The 18,520-nt window shown below is 34.9% G+C and overlaps 1 protein-coding gene across 6 annotated transcripts in view; it reads right to left on the bottom strand.

The window, feature by feature from the left end:
- The window catches only part of Ecpas (Ecm29 proteasome adaptor and scaffold), a 128,726-nt gene that overhangs the window by 44,162 nt on the left and 66,044 nt on the right, over positions 1-18,520 (bottom strand). For all 6 annotated transcript variants that reach the window (XM_028857781.2, XM_028857779.2, XM_028857778.1 and 3 more), the window contains 11 exons: positions 17,672-17,757; positions 17,149-17,227; positions 14,984-15,033; positions 13,849-13,915; positions 13,635-13,757; positions 11,096-11,199; positions 9,061-9,184; positions 7,570-7,650; positions 6,248-6,470; positions 5,469-5,560; positions 1,158-1,292 (listed from right to left, as the gene is read on the bottom strand). In XM_028857781.2, coding sequence (XP_028713614.1) covers positions 1,158-1,292; positions 5,469-5,560; positions 6,248-6,470; positions 7,570-7,650; positions 9,061-9,184; positions 11,096-11,199; positions 13,635-13,757; positions 13,849-13,915; positions 14,984-15,033; positions 17,149-17,227; positions 17,672-17,757 — 1,164 coding nt within the window. The remainder of the gene's footprint in view (positions 1-1,157; positions 1,293-5,468; positions 5,561-6,247; positions 6,471-7,569; positions 7,651-9,060; positions 9,185-11,095; positions 11,200-13,634; positions 13,758-13,848; positions 13,916-14,983; positions 15,034-17,148; positions 17,228-17,671; positions 17,758-18,520) is intronic.

Raw genomic sequence — 18,520 nt, 5'->3', positions numbered from 1 at the left:
TGTAGTCCTTATACTTTCTTTTTTATTTAATTTTTATTTTACACATATGAATGTCTGCCTCAATGTATGCTTATGCATCATGTTCATGCAATGTCTCTAAAAACCAAAAGAGGGTGTCAGATCCCTGGAACTGGAGTTACAGACGGTTGTGAGCTACATGTGGGTGCTGGGAATTGAATCCAGGTCCTCTGGAGGAGCAGCCAGTGCTCTTAACCACTGAACACCACTCCAACCCATTATATACTTTCTTCCTGTTTATAGCACTATACAGCTCATTATCATAATGTTCAAGGATAATTTCTCCATATGGTAAACAAAATACAATGAGCAGTCCTTTTTCTAACTGCTAAAATCTCCAAATAAAAGGTAGGCGATACACTAATCAAGTCTGCTTTTTTTGTTGTAGGTATTGTGATTAAGAGGTAGCAGAGATAGGGGTGGGGAGAGCTAACAACTGACACCAGGCAGTCCTAGGGATTCCCTAATTGCCTACCACACTGTGCACATTTCCTAAAACAGTACTGTTCAGACACAGAATTAAAATCTACTAAATGAAGTGACTGAATCAACACATCTATCTCAATTTTTACTTATATAGGCTAAGAATGTTTAAGTTTACTTTACAAACAGATACCTAAAAACTAAAAGTATAATCAGGTACTGTGTAGAGCCCTATCACCTACTGAAAAAGAATGAGAACAAAGCTGAGGAGTATGGTGGCACATGCTATGGCAGGAGACTCTCAGGTCTGAAAGCAGTCTGGGCTACAGTGAGACCCAGGCTCAAAAGCTCCAACAACATCAGGTTAGTCCACCCTTGTAAGGAAACTTCCTATTCCAGGAAAATGGTCCTGCAAGACTCAACTATTTCCAGAACTGAGAGACAAACAGGGTAAAAACAAATTGTTAAAATTTTATATTTTTTCAATGCTTAACAGGCACAAAGGAGAAATTGATCCTTTCTCGCAAAGTGGCTCCTAAGTTCTTGTCATAACTCAGATCTCAAATTGGGTAAATCTGTTAGTATGAAAAAAGAAAACTTGCCCCAGGATTAAGAACAGTGCCTGAAGTTCAGATATAGGTTTCTATATATTTGTTAAAATATGAAGTTATTTTATTTAAATAACAAAGAAGAATGAAAATAAGTTGATAACATACATGATTGTCTTTTGTAGCCTTTATAAGTTGTTCTATCATTGACTTTAATTCATTTCCGGACACTGTTGACACAACTACAGAATAAAACAAAGCCGCCAATTCACGCATTTCTTCTTTACTGCTACTCATCAGACTCTGAGCAATACAGAAAAGAAAGAGATAAATGATTCATAACCATCTTCCTGTTGACAACATCTGACATTTAGAATTATAAAGGTAAATGATATATTTAACATTCAATCTATTGATATCCATGAAAAATATAATACAAGAAGCTATTATTTCCAAACAAAATGACTCTGCCAGGCTCCAACCCACAGTTACAATACAAAGGTCACACATATGGTCTTGGTTAAACTACATAGTCACAAAAAATTAAAAAATAATCCAAAAGTCATGAATATGGAAAAGAGGCTAATGGTAGGATGGAAGAAGATAATAAAAGAGAATGGTGGCGAGAACTATCAGAATGTATTATGTTCGTGTATGAAATTATCAAAGAACAAACTTAATAAATCTGAACTGGATCTAATACGACACCCACCTTCCTGCAGTCTAGCTTCCACAGTACCAGAAAGTACTATGCAAGCTGCCAAGGGAGGAAAACAATAGTCCTATTCAGCTGTGACACCTACCAGCATGGCGAGATATCCATAAAGGTGCAATAATGGCACTCGACATATCAGTGGTAACCAACAGCTGTCTAAATGGACTCAAGGCCCATTCAACAGGAAGGAAATCATGCCTGGCACTAGAAGCCTAGCCAACTAGTGAGGACCTGTGAGATCTTAGAAGAGAATCTACTATCACCACTTAGTTAGACCAGGATAATCCCCAACTAAGGAATTTTATCTTATCTCTCTACCCAGAGGTTAAGTATAGCTATCATGTCTCATCAAAAAAGCTTCTCTCTATAACAAATGGAGACCATTATAGAAAACTACAACTGAACACAATGCAAACATCAATGGACTGTGGGGGAGCCTAGCCTGATTGTATACATTTGTAGTACAGCTCCTGCCTCCATGACTCAGGTAACATCACAGAACGAGGTTGAGGGGTTGGAAGACCCAGACTACCAAGACTGCCTCTCTTCAAAATGGTTGGATAAATAAGACCAGAACAATGACAATATCAATAGACATGCTAACACAGCAGAGGGAAATCTTACCAGGTCCCACCCCTAGACAAAGAACTACAGGCAATCAGTGATTGCTGAGGGAGAATTAGCCTCTTCCAGGGATGAGCTTCCTGACTGGTTATCCAATACAAAATGGTCACCCCTGAAATCATATACACACAAGCAACAAAAATGGACTCATCAGATTGTATGTATATATTTGTATGTGTGTGTATACGTGTATATACACACGTGTGTGTATGTATATATATATACATATATATGCACATACATATATATCAAACAATAGAAAATGAGGCTATCAATTTGAGAGTTTGGGAGGGACATGGGAAGGGTTAAAAGGAGGAAAGAGAAATAATATATTTTTATTAAAAATGTAAAATAAATAAAAAGAAAAATATAATGGGCTGAAATTATATATGAAAATCTTAGCTGGACGGTGGTAGTGTGTGCCTTTAATCCCAGCACTTGGGAGGCAGAGGCAAGTAAATCTCTGTAAATTCAAGTCCAGCCTGGTCTACAAAGGAAGTTCAAGGACAGCCAGGAGCGTTACACAGAGAAACCCTGTCTCAACAACACCAACAGCAACAACAAAAATCTTAGTTGCATGTTCACTAAAACAGGTAAAATAAATATAGCTGACTTAAAATAGAGATCAGCAATTTTTTTTTTCTGTGAAAAATCGAGACTATGGGCTATCTGGTCACTCTTGGGACTACTCCATTCTGCCATTGTTCACAAAAAGGTACGGACACAGCTGGGTTCCACTAAAATAGGAACTACAGTCTATATGTCATGGAGTGATGTCTTTTTTTTTTTCCCCAACTATTTTAAAATATAAAAGAGCTAGAGTTGTGGTTCAGAGGAAAAACACCTGCCTACCTTGTGCAAAGCCCTGTTTTCAAACTCCAGCATAATTTTTTTTTTCCAAATAAAGTGAACAACTGGTGGTGGTGGTGGTGGCAGAGGCAGGTGGAACTCTGAGTTCAAGGCCAGCCTGATCTACACATCAAGTTCTAGGACAACCAAGGCTACAAAGAAAAATGCTGTCTCGAAAAGCCAAAAAAAAAAAAAAAAAAAAAAAAAAATTGAAAACCATTATTATCTTGTAGATCATAAAAAGTAGAAGTGTGGGGCGTTTACCCACCACCCCCACAGCTTCCCAGAGTTTTCTTGAGTGCAATCAGCAGGAAATATTAGATAGAAGGATTTATTGCGGAGAATATCGTGGAGATAAACAGAAAATAAAGAATAACCTCGAGAGGGCCTGGAACCTATTCCAACGGGCCCTGACTGTCTCTGCCCCAGGGTTTTTATAGAGACGCCAAGGGGTGGAGCAAAAGACCTCCTCCCTCAGCAAAGCCAAGTGCAGACCATCTCAGACACCTGCACTCAGTCCCGTGGTCCTGATCATCCTCTATTCGGACCTGCTGGGTAAAGCCACGAGGAACCCGAGAACGGGCTCCCACATAGAAGTCAAACCATATTTTTACTTCATAGGTCACAACATAACAGGCCCTAGAATCAAACTCATAGTCTAGTTTCTCCTCATATCATAGAAAGCATTTATCTTCTATTATATGATCAAAACTCACAAGATCAGTTTTAATTAGAAATTACAAAGAATAAGAACTCTTTTTAAATATGAAGCACTTTCAAGAAATCTTTTCAAGAAAAATACAAAACTCTCTTAACAAACTACATTCCTATTTTCACATTTAAAGATAAAATCTGTATATTTTTACCATAATTCAAACTACAGTTTCCAAAAAGAAGTCCTTTACAAAGCACAACAGATATATACAACTGTATGAACCATATTTTTACTAAAAAGACTAATTTAAAATTCAAATTTCATTTGTATTTTTATTTGCTACACCTGATAATATCTTTGGTGTTATCATGAAAGAACATTCTCACTTGAGCTGGTAGCATAACTTAGTACTGCCCACATGAAGAGTAGGCATTATCAAAATTATAGACACTTGTCTTCCACATCTGGGAAATATGAAATATACACTTCTCACTCTTACAACTCTCCCATGAAATACAATAAATCCTCTTTGCTATGAAAAAAATTGTATTTCTTTGTATGAAAAATAGTATTAAATAGTATTATTCATTGCAGCAGATAAGAATCCTAAATGGTTAGCAATAAGAATCCAGAATTAACCAAACAATTGCAAATGATGAAGCTGTTAAAATAAATAGGAGTTTTTTCCTCAGTTACAAGATTAGCTATAAGCTCTACTATCCAGTAAAAGAAACACAAAACTGTAAAGGGAAAACATTTTATTTATTTATTTGTTTGATTGTTTGTTTATTTATTTATTTATTTATTTATTTATTTATTTATTTATTTTGGTTTTTCGAGACAGGGTTTCTCTGTGTAGTTTTGGTGCCTGTCCTGGATCTCAGTCTGTAGACCAGGCTGGCCTCGAACTCACAAAGATCCACCTGGCTCTGCCTCCCGAGTGCTGGGATTAAAGGCATGCGCCACCACCAACCGGCAGGAAAACATTTTTTTTTTTTTTTTTTTGGTTTTTCGAGACAGGGTTTCTCTGCGTAGCTTTGCGCCTTTCCTGGAGCTCACTTGGTAGCCCAGGCTGGCCTCGAACTCACAGAGATCCGCCTGGCTCTGCCTCCCGAGTGCTGGGATTAAAGGCGTGCGCCACCACCGCCCGGCCAGGGAAAACATTTTAAATTCATTGTTTTATGTATATATGCATAAGCAACACAGGTGGTTTCACCCCTTAAAACTATTATCATGCTTTGTGTGTCAGAAGCAAGAGAAGAGGAGGAAAGGAAGAAGATTTAAGGAGGCATGACACATTACAGAAAAGAAATGTCTTACTGACAAATAAATACACAATGTAAATGTGTTTTTCAAAAAATATATATGTATACACCTATTATTATAAAATATTTTTTGAAGCAGAAAAATATTTTTAGTTGATAATTCTTGAATTCATCCCTCAGCATCACCAAGATGGGTCATGAGTGATGTTGACCTTGCTGCATATTTTCCAGTAAGTACTGGGTTGTGGGGAAACTTTTAAATGACTTAAAAGTAGTAAAGGGCACATTAAGACTGGTAGGAAGAAAGAGACCTTTCAATTAGTTTGAAATATCTTAATTCTTAGAGAAATAAACATGTCAGGAAGACATACCTTGATCCATTCTGTTTTGTCTACAAATTTGGTAGCCAATTTTTCTGGATACACTGACACAGCTTCCAATAGACAGTACATGACTGGCAAACCTAAATAAGAATCAGAACCATTTTAACTTTCGGGGAAAAAAGAATGAATATACAAAAATCCCTAAATTTCCCTCAAATGTAATGCCACTGCTTAAACACAAATTCTAGTCTAAAAGTGGAAAAATTAAATTCTAAATTCAATTCAGTTATCAAAAGGATGCCCTGCTCTTCATCTGCATTTCCAAAGATGTATCTACATTAACACTTGTTTCTGAAATGAAAAATATATCAAGGATAAATCAGGTAGGTTTAGAAAGTAAAGTAAACAATGTTTAGTTACAGAATCAAGAAAGTTAGAATAGATTTGCAGTAAATTCTTAGCAGTCTAAAATTTAATTTTTTAATATTTTTTCTTTTTCTTTTTTTTCTATTTTTATTGAATTTGCTTTTTGACAATTTCACATATTATATATATTATATTCTGATCAGTGTAACCCCCCAACTCTATTTCTCTCTCATCCCTATTATTGCACACATACACATATAACCACTTCCTACTTACAAGTCCCTTTCCCAGATTAATATCTTTTTATTACATTCTGAGACACAATGAGTTTAACCAGAGTCATCTGTGTGACCATGGGCTTGTAACCTATCCATTGGAGTCAGATGTGAAAATACTCAAGATTAAGGTAAAATTAGCTTTAATTGCTTTAATACTTTTTCTTAGTATGATGAAGTTCCTACCTCCAACCCCTGCTAATAGCTGTTGAAGCAGGCCAATGTAGATCTGAACAGGGTTGGTCTCTCCACTCTTAGTAGAAGATGAAGCTGTCGCCTGGCTGCTTGACATTAACGTCCGAATGTACCGTCCAATGGCTGGAGCATGATCTTGCATATCAGCCAAACTCTGAGAGGTGGGCACCACTCCTGCACTATGAGCCAGGCACATGCGCAAGTACAGGACTATCTAAACCAGAAGGAGGAGAATTACCAACTTCCTAAAAAGTCAAGTGTGGAGGCGTCTTCCTCAGAGTGACAATTTTCAGTTTTCACTTCCCCACCCTCCTTCATAAAACATTACAAAATCTTAATGGAAGCTAGGAAGCAGGACTCAATATGTTAACTAAATTAACATAATTTAACAAGAGGTGTAACAAGATTTCACTAATCCAGATGTGGTTTTTTAGTGAAAGTAAAAGGCTTGACTATCTTTTCCTCTTCATGCTGGGATTGAAGGAAGCTGTATCCTTCAGACACTAAGCATACACTCTACCAAGGAGCTATACACCCCTAGCCATCTTACTTTTTTAAATTTTATTTATTTATTTATTTACTTATTTATTTATTTTTTATATTTTTATTTTTTTATTTTTTTTTGGGGGGGGTGGGGGTTTCAAGACAGGGTTTCTCTGTGTAGCTTTGCGCCTTTCCTGGAACTTGCTCTGTAATCCAGGCTGGCCTTGAACTCACAGAGATCGGCCTGGCTCGGCCTCCCAAGTGCTGGGATTAAAGGCGTGCGCCACCACTGCCCAGCCATCTTCTTACTCTAAGAAGATTATTAGTAGTTTAATTGGTGCAAATCAGTAATTTAAAACATAAAATCCACTTTAGATGTGATAAATTAATCCTCTCAATAAACGTGATAAATCCTCTCTTGCCTTCTAACCTACAAATCCCTAGGAATTTTAACAGTATGTGGCTTTAAAGTCAAGTCTAACTTGCTACTAAAGCCCAGCAAGAACCAATGAAGAGCACCTTGTTCTGTCATAGAGACTGTTCCTAGGAACTGGGAATCTGGAGGTGTGACTCAGCAGTACTTGTCTGCCATTTCTAAGGCCCCAGGTTTGATTCAGGTACAGGGGTTGGGGGTGAATAGGGAACCTCAGTGAGTTAACTACGAATTAAAACAAAACAAATTACCAAATACTGGGCCTTGTTTTTCAAAACAAACACCCTAAAAGAACAATGATACCATAATATGAGTTTACTATAAAGCAAAGGCTCACACACAGCTTAGGCATGATGTTAGTTTTCATAGCCATTACAGAAAGACACAAAAGTCCTACCTCTCCAAATGCTGCTGGGTTAAATGGAAGGACAGTAGTTCCAGTCATGTATTTGACTGGAGTTTTCATTCGATGGGAAGCCTAACAAAAATAAGCACAAAACAAATTAAATTTTTGGAAATAAATTGTTCTCTTATTTAGCTGAAAATAACTGTACTTCTAGCTATATTGCTATTGTTGATTTGTATTTGTCTTCCAGGTTTTTGAGTTTGGGGATTTTTTTAGGTTATTTTACTTTATGTACATGGGTGTTTGCCTGAATGTGTGTCTGTATATCATATTCATGCAGTGTCTGTGGAGGCCAGAAGAGGACATCATATCCCCTGAAGTGGAGCTACACAAGGTTGTGAACCATCATGTGGATTCTAGCAATCAAAACAGGTCCTATCAAAGAAAAGCCAGTGCTCTTAACTCCTGAGCCATCTCTCCAGCCCCTTTCATTTGACTTACTTTTATTTATGTATATGCATGCTTTGTCTGAATGTATCTAAGTGTACCATTTGCATGCACAACCCTTGGGGGCCCGAAGAAAGTGTCAGATCCACTGGAACTGTAGAAACAACGATTGTGAGGCATCATGTGGACGCTGGGAACCAAACCCAGGTCGGCTGCAAGAGAGCAAATGCTCTTAACTGCTAAGCCTCAACAGCCCTACGGATTTATTTGTATCATTTTAAATTATGTGAATACATCATATCTGGGTGTGGGTGTATGCACAGGAGTGCAGGACCCCACAGAGGACAGATGCATTGGATCCCCTGGAGCTGTAACCACAGGCAGTTGTACACAGGTCCTAGGAATCAAATTCAGGTCAACTACAAGAGCAATATATGCTCCTAACCACTTAGCTACCTCTCCATCTCATGCATTTGTCTTTTCTAAACAAAACATTTTCTTTTCTTTGTCTTCTTCTAAACAAAACAAAAAACAGCTACCTACATACTTCTTTTCTAAACACTGTTCTGCTGCCTATGTCCCTCACACTCAAAATGATAGCCTCTAACATAATCAAAACAACACCAATGTAAAAAGTGGAGTGTCAGTGCTGAGGATTACTACTGCCAGTGCTCTGACTGAGCTGCAGAAACACTGCAGAGATCTGCAAAAGAATATGGAATAATAATAGTGGAAAAACCCCAAACTGCTCTAAAGCAGTTACATTTATGACAACTGGTGCCCTTAAGGAGGGACTAGAACTAGCAAAACAAGAAAACTCAATCTTTTTAAAGATATGTTTTTAACTATGTCATACCAAAGGAAATTTTTTTGAACATACTCAAATGCTGACAAGCATTAAAAGAATTATAAATCATTCATATTTAAGCTAAACAAATCAATTGTATGTAGGAATTTTTTTCTCTCCTTTCTTTGTAGCTCCCTCTTACTGTAAATACTATGATACCATTTAATATTTAATTATTGCATTTTTACTTTTAAAATGTTCATTTTTATTTCCATCAACTATCATATGTTTTACCTATACTAACCTACCTTTTCTTGAATGTAATATACCATTTCTGGAAAAGATGGCATCTGCTTAGAAGTGCTTTCCTTTTTGTTTCTACCAGGAAGACATCGTAATACACGTTGTGCTTCACCATGGACTTCTTCTCGTCTTTTAGAAAGACAAATAAGAATTAAAAATAAACTTTGCCAACTGGACAGTCATCACTTGAAGAAGAATGGAAGCAGAAATTTTATTTGACAGCTAGAGTTCTGACAAAATGTCTTGGGTACATTTTTAGCTAGATAAGCAATAAATACAAAGTAAAATTAAAAAAAAAAAAAGACAACCTCTTGGTGATTTAATGAAATCAGGAGACTTGGCTTACATCTTTAACTTTTACTCCCGAGGAATAAACAAAACAGATTAGTTACTGCGATTCATTATGTAAATATCTATTTGTATGCTTTATTCTTATTAAAACTAAAACACAAATAACTACAACACACATTAAAACTCAGTAGTGTCCTGTGTTCTATATACCCACCTCAATTCTGACACTTCTTGGTAGTTTGTCTACAATTCTACAAAAACTGGTAAATGAATGGCATTAATACAAACAACTATAAAACCTACTCTATATAGATTCAGGACACCTGAAAATGACCTCCCAGCTCTGCTTCTATATCCCAAAAGTCTTCTCAGAATTCCTCCACTGCCTCTGACCTGGTCCTGAATTCCTAAGAGCACCTTATAGAGTGACAGGAAGGAACAAGCCAGCAAAGCCCTGAACTGCCAGAGGATTTCTCACTTGAACAGAACCATTTTTATAAACTAAAAACGGGAAATACTGAATTAGTCGTGTGTTGGGTTTTGTGGTGTAAATAAAAATACTAAGTTCCTGGATTGAAATCTTGTTCTAACATCAATTGATTGCTACCTTAGTTCACAGATACTAGGATATGTGGCATGTAGTTAAAAAACTTAAGGTAGGGGGGAAAAAACAGGTCAACAAAAACAAGATTAACAATCCAAAACCACTGGAGCCAAATTGAAATGCAAATGAATAAGAAGAAAATCAAGATCAGAAATCAAAAGCCAGCAAACTTAGTTAAAATATCATAGCAAAATATACAATTCATACTGAAGAGAGATATCAAACAGTTATCAACTAACTTCCCATATTTTTTCTTAAACAGACCACCAAGTTTATGGAAAGGATATTCAAATGATAAAAGGAAGCTTAATTTTATTTAGAGCTCCACGATAAATAAAATTTTAAAACATAATAATCTTAAGAAGTGATTAATACAAAAATCATATATTATGGCAGATATTAGAGTACTTCACACATGTTAAGTTGTCAATGACTATGAAAGAGATAATAAGTTTGCTAAATTTGTTATAATATGCACACATATATTTTACTATATTTACATAATGGCTTAAGATCATTTTTCAATTTTAGAAATATTTAAATGATAAAAAAAAGGTGCCTCATTAGTGTATTAGGTAGCACATTAGTCACATTAAAAATACACTTTAGAATTGCAGTAATGTGGGCTGGAGAGATGGCTCAGCCGTTAAAAGGCTAGGCTCACAACCAAAAATATAGAATTGCAGTAATGTAATTCACTAGTATATATATGCAAACTTCACTTTAAAATCTTAACATTAGATACAAAATGATATTCCATCAACAAAATGTAATATTACAATATGTATATTGAGCAATCAAAGACATTAATTTTTTTCTTTTCTCCTATATAAGACCTCTCTATATAATTATATATCTAAGTATATTATTTATACAATTATGAGGTTTACTTTATTTACATTTGACTATTTCATAAGAATTTTTCTATCTATATTATCTATTTGTCATATATTATAGATATACATGCTAATTCAATATATAAATATATAGTTATATGACTATAGGTCACCTGAAAGGATACACTTTTAACTCTTAATAAATTACTTCTAAATTTCATAAGCCAACTTTGCAACCAACATAAATTTTAGTAATTTTAAAATATACTTAATTAATTGAAATTCAAATTGACATCTTTTTAAACTTACGGGTCTCCAGCGGCTAGTAGGAGCAAGTATCTGGAAGGTATATGATCTGAGGGAAACACCGTGCTGGCAAATTTCACCGCAACTTGCCGAACTTGAACTTCAGGCTATTGAACACATACACACACACAAAAAACAGACATCCACACCCACCCCCAAAAAAAAAAGAATTCAATTATCAGCATCTCAATCCAGTCCTAAGTCAACCTAGTTGTACACAATTCAAATTTGACATATCAATAAACACATGCCTAAACCAATAAAAAACAAGATACGTTCAAGAGCTCTCTTTTGGGAGGACAACGAATGCTGGAGATAGAATCCAGGGCCTCACACACTATGCACAAGCTCTACCACTGAACTATACCAGTAGTCCTATTTAAGATCTCCAATCATGCTGCTTAGAAGTCTTTGACATTACTTAATGAGCACTTTTATGAGCTAAAAGGATCTTGCAAATAGATCAAAGATGCACAAAGATCCGAGCTAGAAAGAATTTCTCAGTACATACACATTTCTAGTCCAAACTTGGAGCCAAGGTCGTGAGGTTTTCATCACTATCTTTGCCTCCCCAACTTTTAAACCCTTAGTCACACAAGTGAAATTCATAAGTTTTGCAAGGAACAGAATCTGACCTTACTTACTATACTTTTGCAACAAAAATACATCTTTCTCAAGTTTGTTCTGAAGTTAATAATGACTTGAGAGCAGAAACTCAACTATGCAAATATACTCCCTTAATTTAGATTAATAACTTATGAAATTGACCAGTTTGAGAATTTACCGATGCTGAAGGTTTACTTTTATGTACCTTCCCCCAATATATTCCTCTAGTCACAAACCTAAGTGAAATATGTAAGAAAATAAGAAATATATGCCTTATTCTTCTGGAATTCATGCTATTTACATTCCCTGAGCTACAAAAAGAATATTAAAGACTAGTTTAAATTATGTAATTTAACCTAAGGTTTGGTTGCATTAAAAGTAGTCTATGAAAACAAAATAAATTATCTTTGGCTTGGTAATACTGCTACATGTTTTCATTTATGTGAGGACAACCAGTATCTACAAGGCATTACACATCCATCACTTTTGCTCATAAGGTTATCTAGAAAAATTTCAAGTGTACTATTCTAATGAACTTCCAGATAGGTCTAAGTCATTCCTTATAAGATCATTAATCACATAAACAAGACCCCAGGAACATTTGAAATCAGGAATCTAAATGTATATAATGGTACAATTTGCTCTTCATATTTCAATAGACACCAGATGCTTTTGTGAACCTCTAAGAATTCCATCACATGACTATATCATGTCAGCCTAATTTAAGAAAAACACATTTGTTAATCTCACCAGTATTTTTGCATAATTACCTTTCCCAAACTCCTCTATTTCTAGAAATGGAGGACAAAGAACTAATTAAGGAAAACATTCAATGTTTTATTATTTATTACATGTTTTATATATGTGTGTGTATATAAATATACATATATACATATAAATATACATGTACATAAATATACATATATAATCTACAAGCATATATGCTTGTAGATTATATATATATGCCTGTAGATATTCTAAATTCTCCTACAGATATTCCTATGAAAAGCAAAAGGTGAAGGAAGACCATGTATGATGGACTGGCTTTCTTCCTACAGACTCACTTTGACAAACATGGCTTGTCTTTCTTTCAGCATTTGTCTAACAGTGATAACCATAGAACTCTACTCCAATGGACTGCAGTGGTCAGCTAGGAGCTATAAAAACAAGCACTTCCAGCTTAGAAGACGAAGCATTAAGAATAGGTGTCCTACACAGAAGCTTAAATATAAGCATCACTGTGCATAATTCAACCCAAAACCACATTTCCAACATAAAGAATTAAATTTGATCATAAGTCATAAATGTAAACCAGTAAATATACCCCTTAATAATCAAAGTTTTACAGAGAAAAGAAATTCAAATTTCCTTCTAAAACTATACAATATGGCAATAAGGGTATAGATCAGTAGAAGAATATGTGCCTGAGTAAGACCCTGGGTTCAATCCTCAGAATTATAAAATAATCATTTAAAAAGTAATGCTGTCATATGCAGCAACATGGATGAGACGAGAAGGCAAGTGAAGCAGGCACAGAAAGACAACGCCACACAATCTCACTTCCTAGCTCTTAAACTCCTATGGAGGCTTTCTAAAACACTTTTCCAAAAAAGGTGATCTCAGAATTTGAGAGTGGAACAGTGGTTACCAGATATGGATAAAGAAAGGTAGGTCTACAGGTACCAAATGAGTTAGATACAAAAAATAAATTCCAGTGTCCCAGTATACAGAAGATACTAAAGTACTGAGTATTAAAAAAAAAAAAAGCCAGAAAAGGGATTTTTAGTTTATCCTGATTTGAATAGTATATAATTATACACACATACTGAAAAATTGTACTCCTTAAATATGTACAATCTATACTTATAAACTTTAAAAAATTTAATGCAAAATGTATATAGTACTAGCCATTGTCACTCACATAGCTGGGGCCTACCTTTATTAAATATGAAGCTACAAGTGCCTCCATTAAAGTTCTCTGTGCTCCTTCTAAGGTACTATACGCTCCAACCATCATAGATAATGCTTCCTGAATGGCAAGTCGAGTCTCAGGCTCTTCCTGTAAAGACAGTAAAAATGGTATTCCCTCCCAGCTGATTTCCAGGAAAGTATCCATGCAGAAGTGTAAACTTAACAGTATGTTTCCCTACCTTACACAGGGCTTCGAAAAGCTGTTGCACAAGAGCTATATCCTTAGTGAATAAATGGGGCATTCGACTATAAGAGAATGTAAGAACATCATTATCACAAATTTCTATGAGATGAAAAGGGGTAGAAAATGAAAACTATATACAAACATTCCTCAGCTCAAATTTTTACAACACTGAATACAATGTCAGTATCATTAGGTTACTTTCTCCAGGAGCCAAATACTTTTTAAAGTGATTATTTTTCAATTATATAAATAATCCTTCATTAACACACACACACACACACACACACACACACACACACACACACACACACACACGCACACGCGCGCGCACGCACACACGTTTCCGGGTATTCCTTCTATAACATTCCACGCACTCTGTTAACATTCCAGACTTTAACATGAAGGAAAGAGATACTAAATTGTAATTTAAATGGAAATCTGCCATAGTAAGAGGCCTTGCTACTTCTTGCTACTATAAAAAGGGATAGAGTTTGTAACAACCCTGTGCTTGTAAGCTGATCTAGAGTCACTTTCTTCTGAACTCTGAAGTTTTTTTTTTCTTCACATCAGAGAAGAGCAACAACATATAGACTATGTTTGGTACCAAAGCAACACAATGGGACCACTGAAAACATTTCATCTCTTTTTTTTTCCTTCAGTTTAAAATGAAAGAAGATGATACCAGAAAAAATTGGAATGACGAAATCATCTTGAACAGAGGGAAACATATATCTTTAAAAACAGGATCATTCATACTCATAAGCAATATCAGATGAGATTATAAGATTTAGTGATAAGAAGCAACAGGAACACTTAAGGTTAACTTAATGTCTATAGTATACTTCATTATACAACCATAATGGTAACCTCTTTTGACACAATTCAGTTTAAAACCTAATTTCAAGATTGCATTTAATATGGTAATGTATTTTCAAAGGCGAACTTAAATGACTACTATCTTTTGTAAAAAGAGGACATTTCTAAACAGCCTGTTGCCATAAAATACATTTCCTGTCAGAATCATAGTAAATTATTCTCCGTCTATTGTTAATGCCAGATAAATTTTTCTCAATTTTCAACAGGTATTTTTCACAGAAAAAATTTAAAAAGATAGAAAAAACATTACTCACCTGGAGAGTTTTCCAACAGCTGAATATGCCATTGACAACAGTTTAGGGTCCTTAAAATTAAAAAAGGAATAAAAATCAGACAAAAAAAAATACAATGAAAGCAAATGCTTTTGCCACAATCACATGTATTATTTTACTTTTCACTCATGCTATCTTACATAATAATGCCACAACAATAAAATGTCCAAACTCAGAACAAAAGAAAATACAAACAAAACCTTCTTTAACTCACTCCAAAATACAGTGGTCAAACATGAAAGATTTCTTTTATCTGGCACTAACTTTCGGGTGTTTTCAATACCAAGTATCCTGAAAACACCAAAATTAATCTTCAATACACTTGGGCTTATTGGGAAATTATCCCTGCTCTGAGAGACATATTCCCTCCCCAACAGAACTGTAATAAGCATAAGTACAATTTTCTAAATACCAGTAATAAAGTAAGTGGCTTCTTTTCATTTTTACACCATAACAAATTAAGTAGGTCAGAGTATTATAGAAAACAGTGGTCTCCACCCAAAATATAGATAGAGCTTTAGAGTTTCACAAAACTGAGAGTTGACATTACTTAGAACACAGTAAAACTTCTGTCAGATAAACTTTGTCCATTTAACTTAGAGTTCATCTGAACAGCCAACTCTAGTGACACATCTGTTGGGAAGGTATGGAAATGACACCTGGAAGTAAGATTAGGTACTGTGTTTCATCTGGACTGGGCCAGTCATGTCAAACCTACTGACACAGAAACATGATGTCACCTAAACTTTGCAATCGAATTGTAAGAAGGGAGTGGGGGTAGGAAGGAAAGAAGGGCTGATACCACACACACACACACACACACACAAAAACACACAAAAAATGTTTTAAGTAAATTCATGACTTTGGGTTGTGCTGCATTCAAACCTAACTTAGGCCACAGGGGTGGACGCACCTAAAACCTATTTTGAAATATACAGTTTTTCTCCAAAAGTCCAAAAGCATTTTATTTCTACCAACTATTCTAAAGCATCTGATGATCACATAATCTATGCCATAAAATAATGTTAAAAAAATTATTAAACCTTAAAGGAAAAAAATGGCCAGGCAGGGGTGGCGCACACCTTTAATCTTAGCACTCCAGAGGCAGAGGCATGCTAATTTCTTAGTTTTAGGCCAGCCAGCCTGGTCTACAAGCAAGTTCCAAGACAGCCGGGGCTACACAGAGAAACCTTGTCTCAAAAACAAAACAAATGCACATTTTATTATACTTTAAAAACCAGGAAAGCATTATTCAATGGAAGAAAAAAACCTAGATTCCAAGTGTATAACAAATCAATAGTTTTCACCTGTAATATCTAATGTGCCCTGCCTATATTAAACCACTTTGTGTGTTAACTCATTTCATTTCAGAACAATACAATAAGGTAATTTATCCACTTTTTCCTGACAAGAAGGGTCCAAATAACTTGAGTAGTTTATCAAAGAACAGACCTAGGATGCAAATTCAAACCTAACTTCAGATACTCTTCTCCCTGTACTACTGCAAAGATGGACTCATGTTTAACAAAGCCTGAAAAATTCAATGCTAGCTAGACTGAATACTTTACCTATTCTGTTTAGCATATTCTCAAGAAATATGAGATAATGAGAAAATATAGCAAAGAAAACCACTTTGAAAATCTACAATCCAAGAAATTCTGATAACACTTATTTTACAGGATCAAAAATTTACTAAATGTGTAGTTGATAAAATTATAAATTAGTAAAATCTGAGCCCCCTAAAAATTAATACTATTTCCCAGTACAAGTCAACTCCAAATAATTCCAGATACAAATACAACATAAAATTAATTTAATTTCAATTTTACATAGGACGGACAAGTAGCATAAAATGTATTTGCTTTTGCACATAGATTAAAGAATGATGACAATAAAGAAGATAAAATAATCTTTAAAGAATGATTAAAGATTAAGTAATGACAGCCTTAAAGATGTTATCGGTTTTAACAATTATTTCTTTAAAAGGAAAAAATTGGCAACAGTATATGAAACTGTCACCATTTCAAATAAAAATGTTAACAAACTAAGGTCAATACCAAACATTAACTATGCCAATAGGTGGACCTGGGAGATTTATTACATTAAATACTTTATAAATATTAAAATTTAAAAGACAAGTCACTTACCTCTTTATATTCATTTATTAACTTAGTGAGACCATTCAAAAGCATAGGACCTAGTGGCTTAATCTTGATTTCTGGGCAGCTTTAAAAACAAAAATAAAAATCAAGATATCCTTTCAGATGGTCTCTTAAAATATTAGCAACAAATAAAAACTGAAACTTTCTAGAGAACTGACTCAGCAGGAAGCGCTTGTACTGCTCTTCTGGAGAACCCTAGCTTAGTCCTCAATACCTGTATTGGGCAACGTACAAACTATAAGCTACTCCAGCTCCAGAAGATTCAATGATTTCTTCTGTACCCTGCAGGAACCATCACACACATGAACAGACTCACACAGACACACCCATATATGCATAATTTTTAAAATTTATTTTTAAAATACTAAAAATAAATGTTAAAGAATGGAATCTCTCTAAGATAAACAAACATGATTGCTTTTTAGGAAAGAGGGAAGAAAACTACCTAAAACTTGATTATTCTAAAAAAATGAATAATTAATTAGTTAAAAAATAAAATAAAACTTACGTTATACAAATGTGATGTACAAATTGCAGGGACAATGTTCTTAACTTTGAATTTGTATTTGTACCAAAAAGCCCATCATACACCACCTATATAAAACAAACAAAATCAAAGACACCAATTAACAAATAACAATATGGCATTTTTCAAATAGTAGTCAAGATTCAACAACAGACCTCTGCACTACACCATACTCTTCAATATTAATACAACTTTTATAATGACAAACACTAGCTGGCCAGGGATGGTAACATATGCCTATAATCCCAGTACTTGGGAGGCAAAGGCGGGCGGAGCTCTGTGAGTTTGAGGCCAACCTGGTCTACAAATCGAGTTCCAGGACATCCAGGGCCACACAAAGAAACTCTGTCTCAAAACACCAAAAACACAAAACGAAACAAAAACAAAAACCACTAACTGACCAATTTTAAAAGCTACCACATCATTTATATATACAACAATGATAATAATATAAATTAGGAATTTATAAAGTTTTTTAAGTTTCAGAATACTTACTCAGCTAGGATTACTTGTAGAATATACCTGCATTTACTACCACCAAAAGAAAATTAAGCCAAGGCTGAGAGATAAAATCCCATGGGCTAACAGACAGAAAAGCACATTATTGGAGGCCAAAGAACAAGTCACTGGAGTGAGTTCTCTATTCTACTCACTCCAGTGACTTGGAGATTTCAGGGATTAACCTCAAGTTCTCAGATGTAGTAGCAAGCAGGCTGAGCCATCCTACTGAAGCAATGTTTTTTTGGTTTTTGTTTTGCTTTTTAACAAATTTTAATAACACCTCCCTCATAGCAACATTGTGAAGACTAAAATAATAGATGAAGTTTAGAA

This window comes from Peromyscus leucopus, chromosome 2 (genome assembly GCF_004664715.2).
Source record: "Peromyscus leucopus breed LL Stock chromosome 2, UCI_PerLeu_2.1, whole genome shotgun sequence".
Lineage (NCBI taxonomy): Eukaryota > Metazoa > Chordata > Mammalia > Rodentia > Cricetidae > Peromyscus > Peromyscus leucopus.
This window is presented reverse-complemented; position numbering and strand designations above follow the sequence as displayed.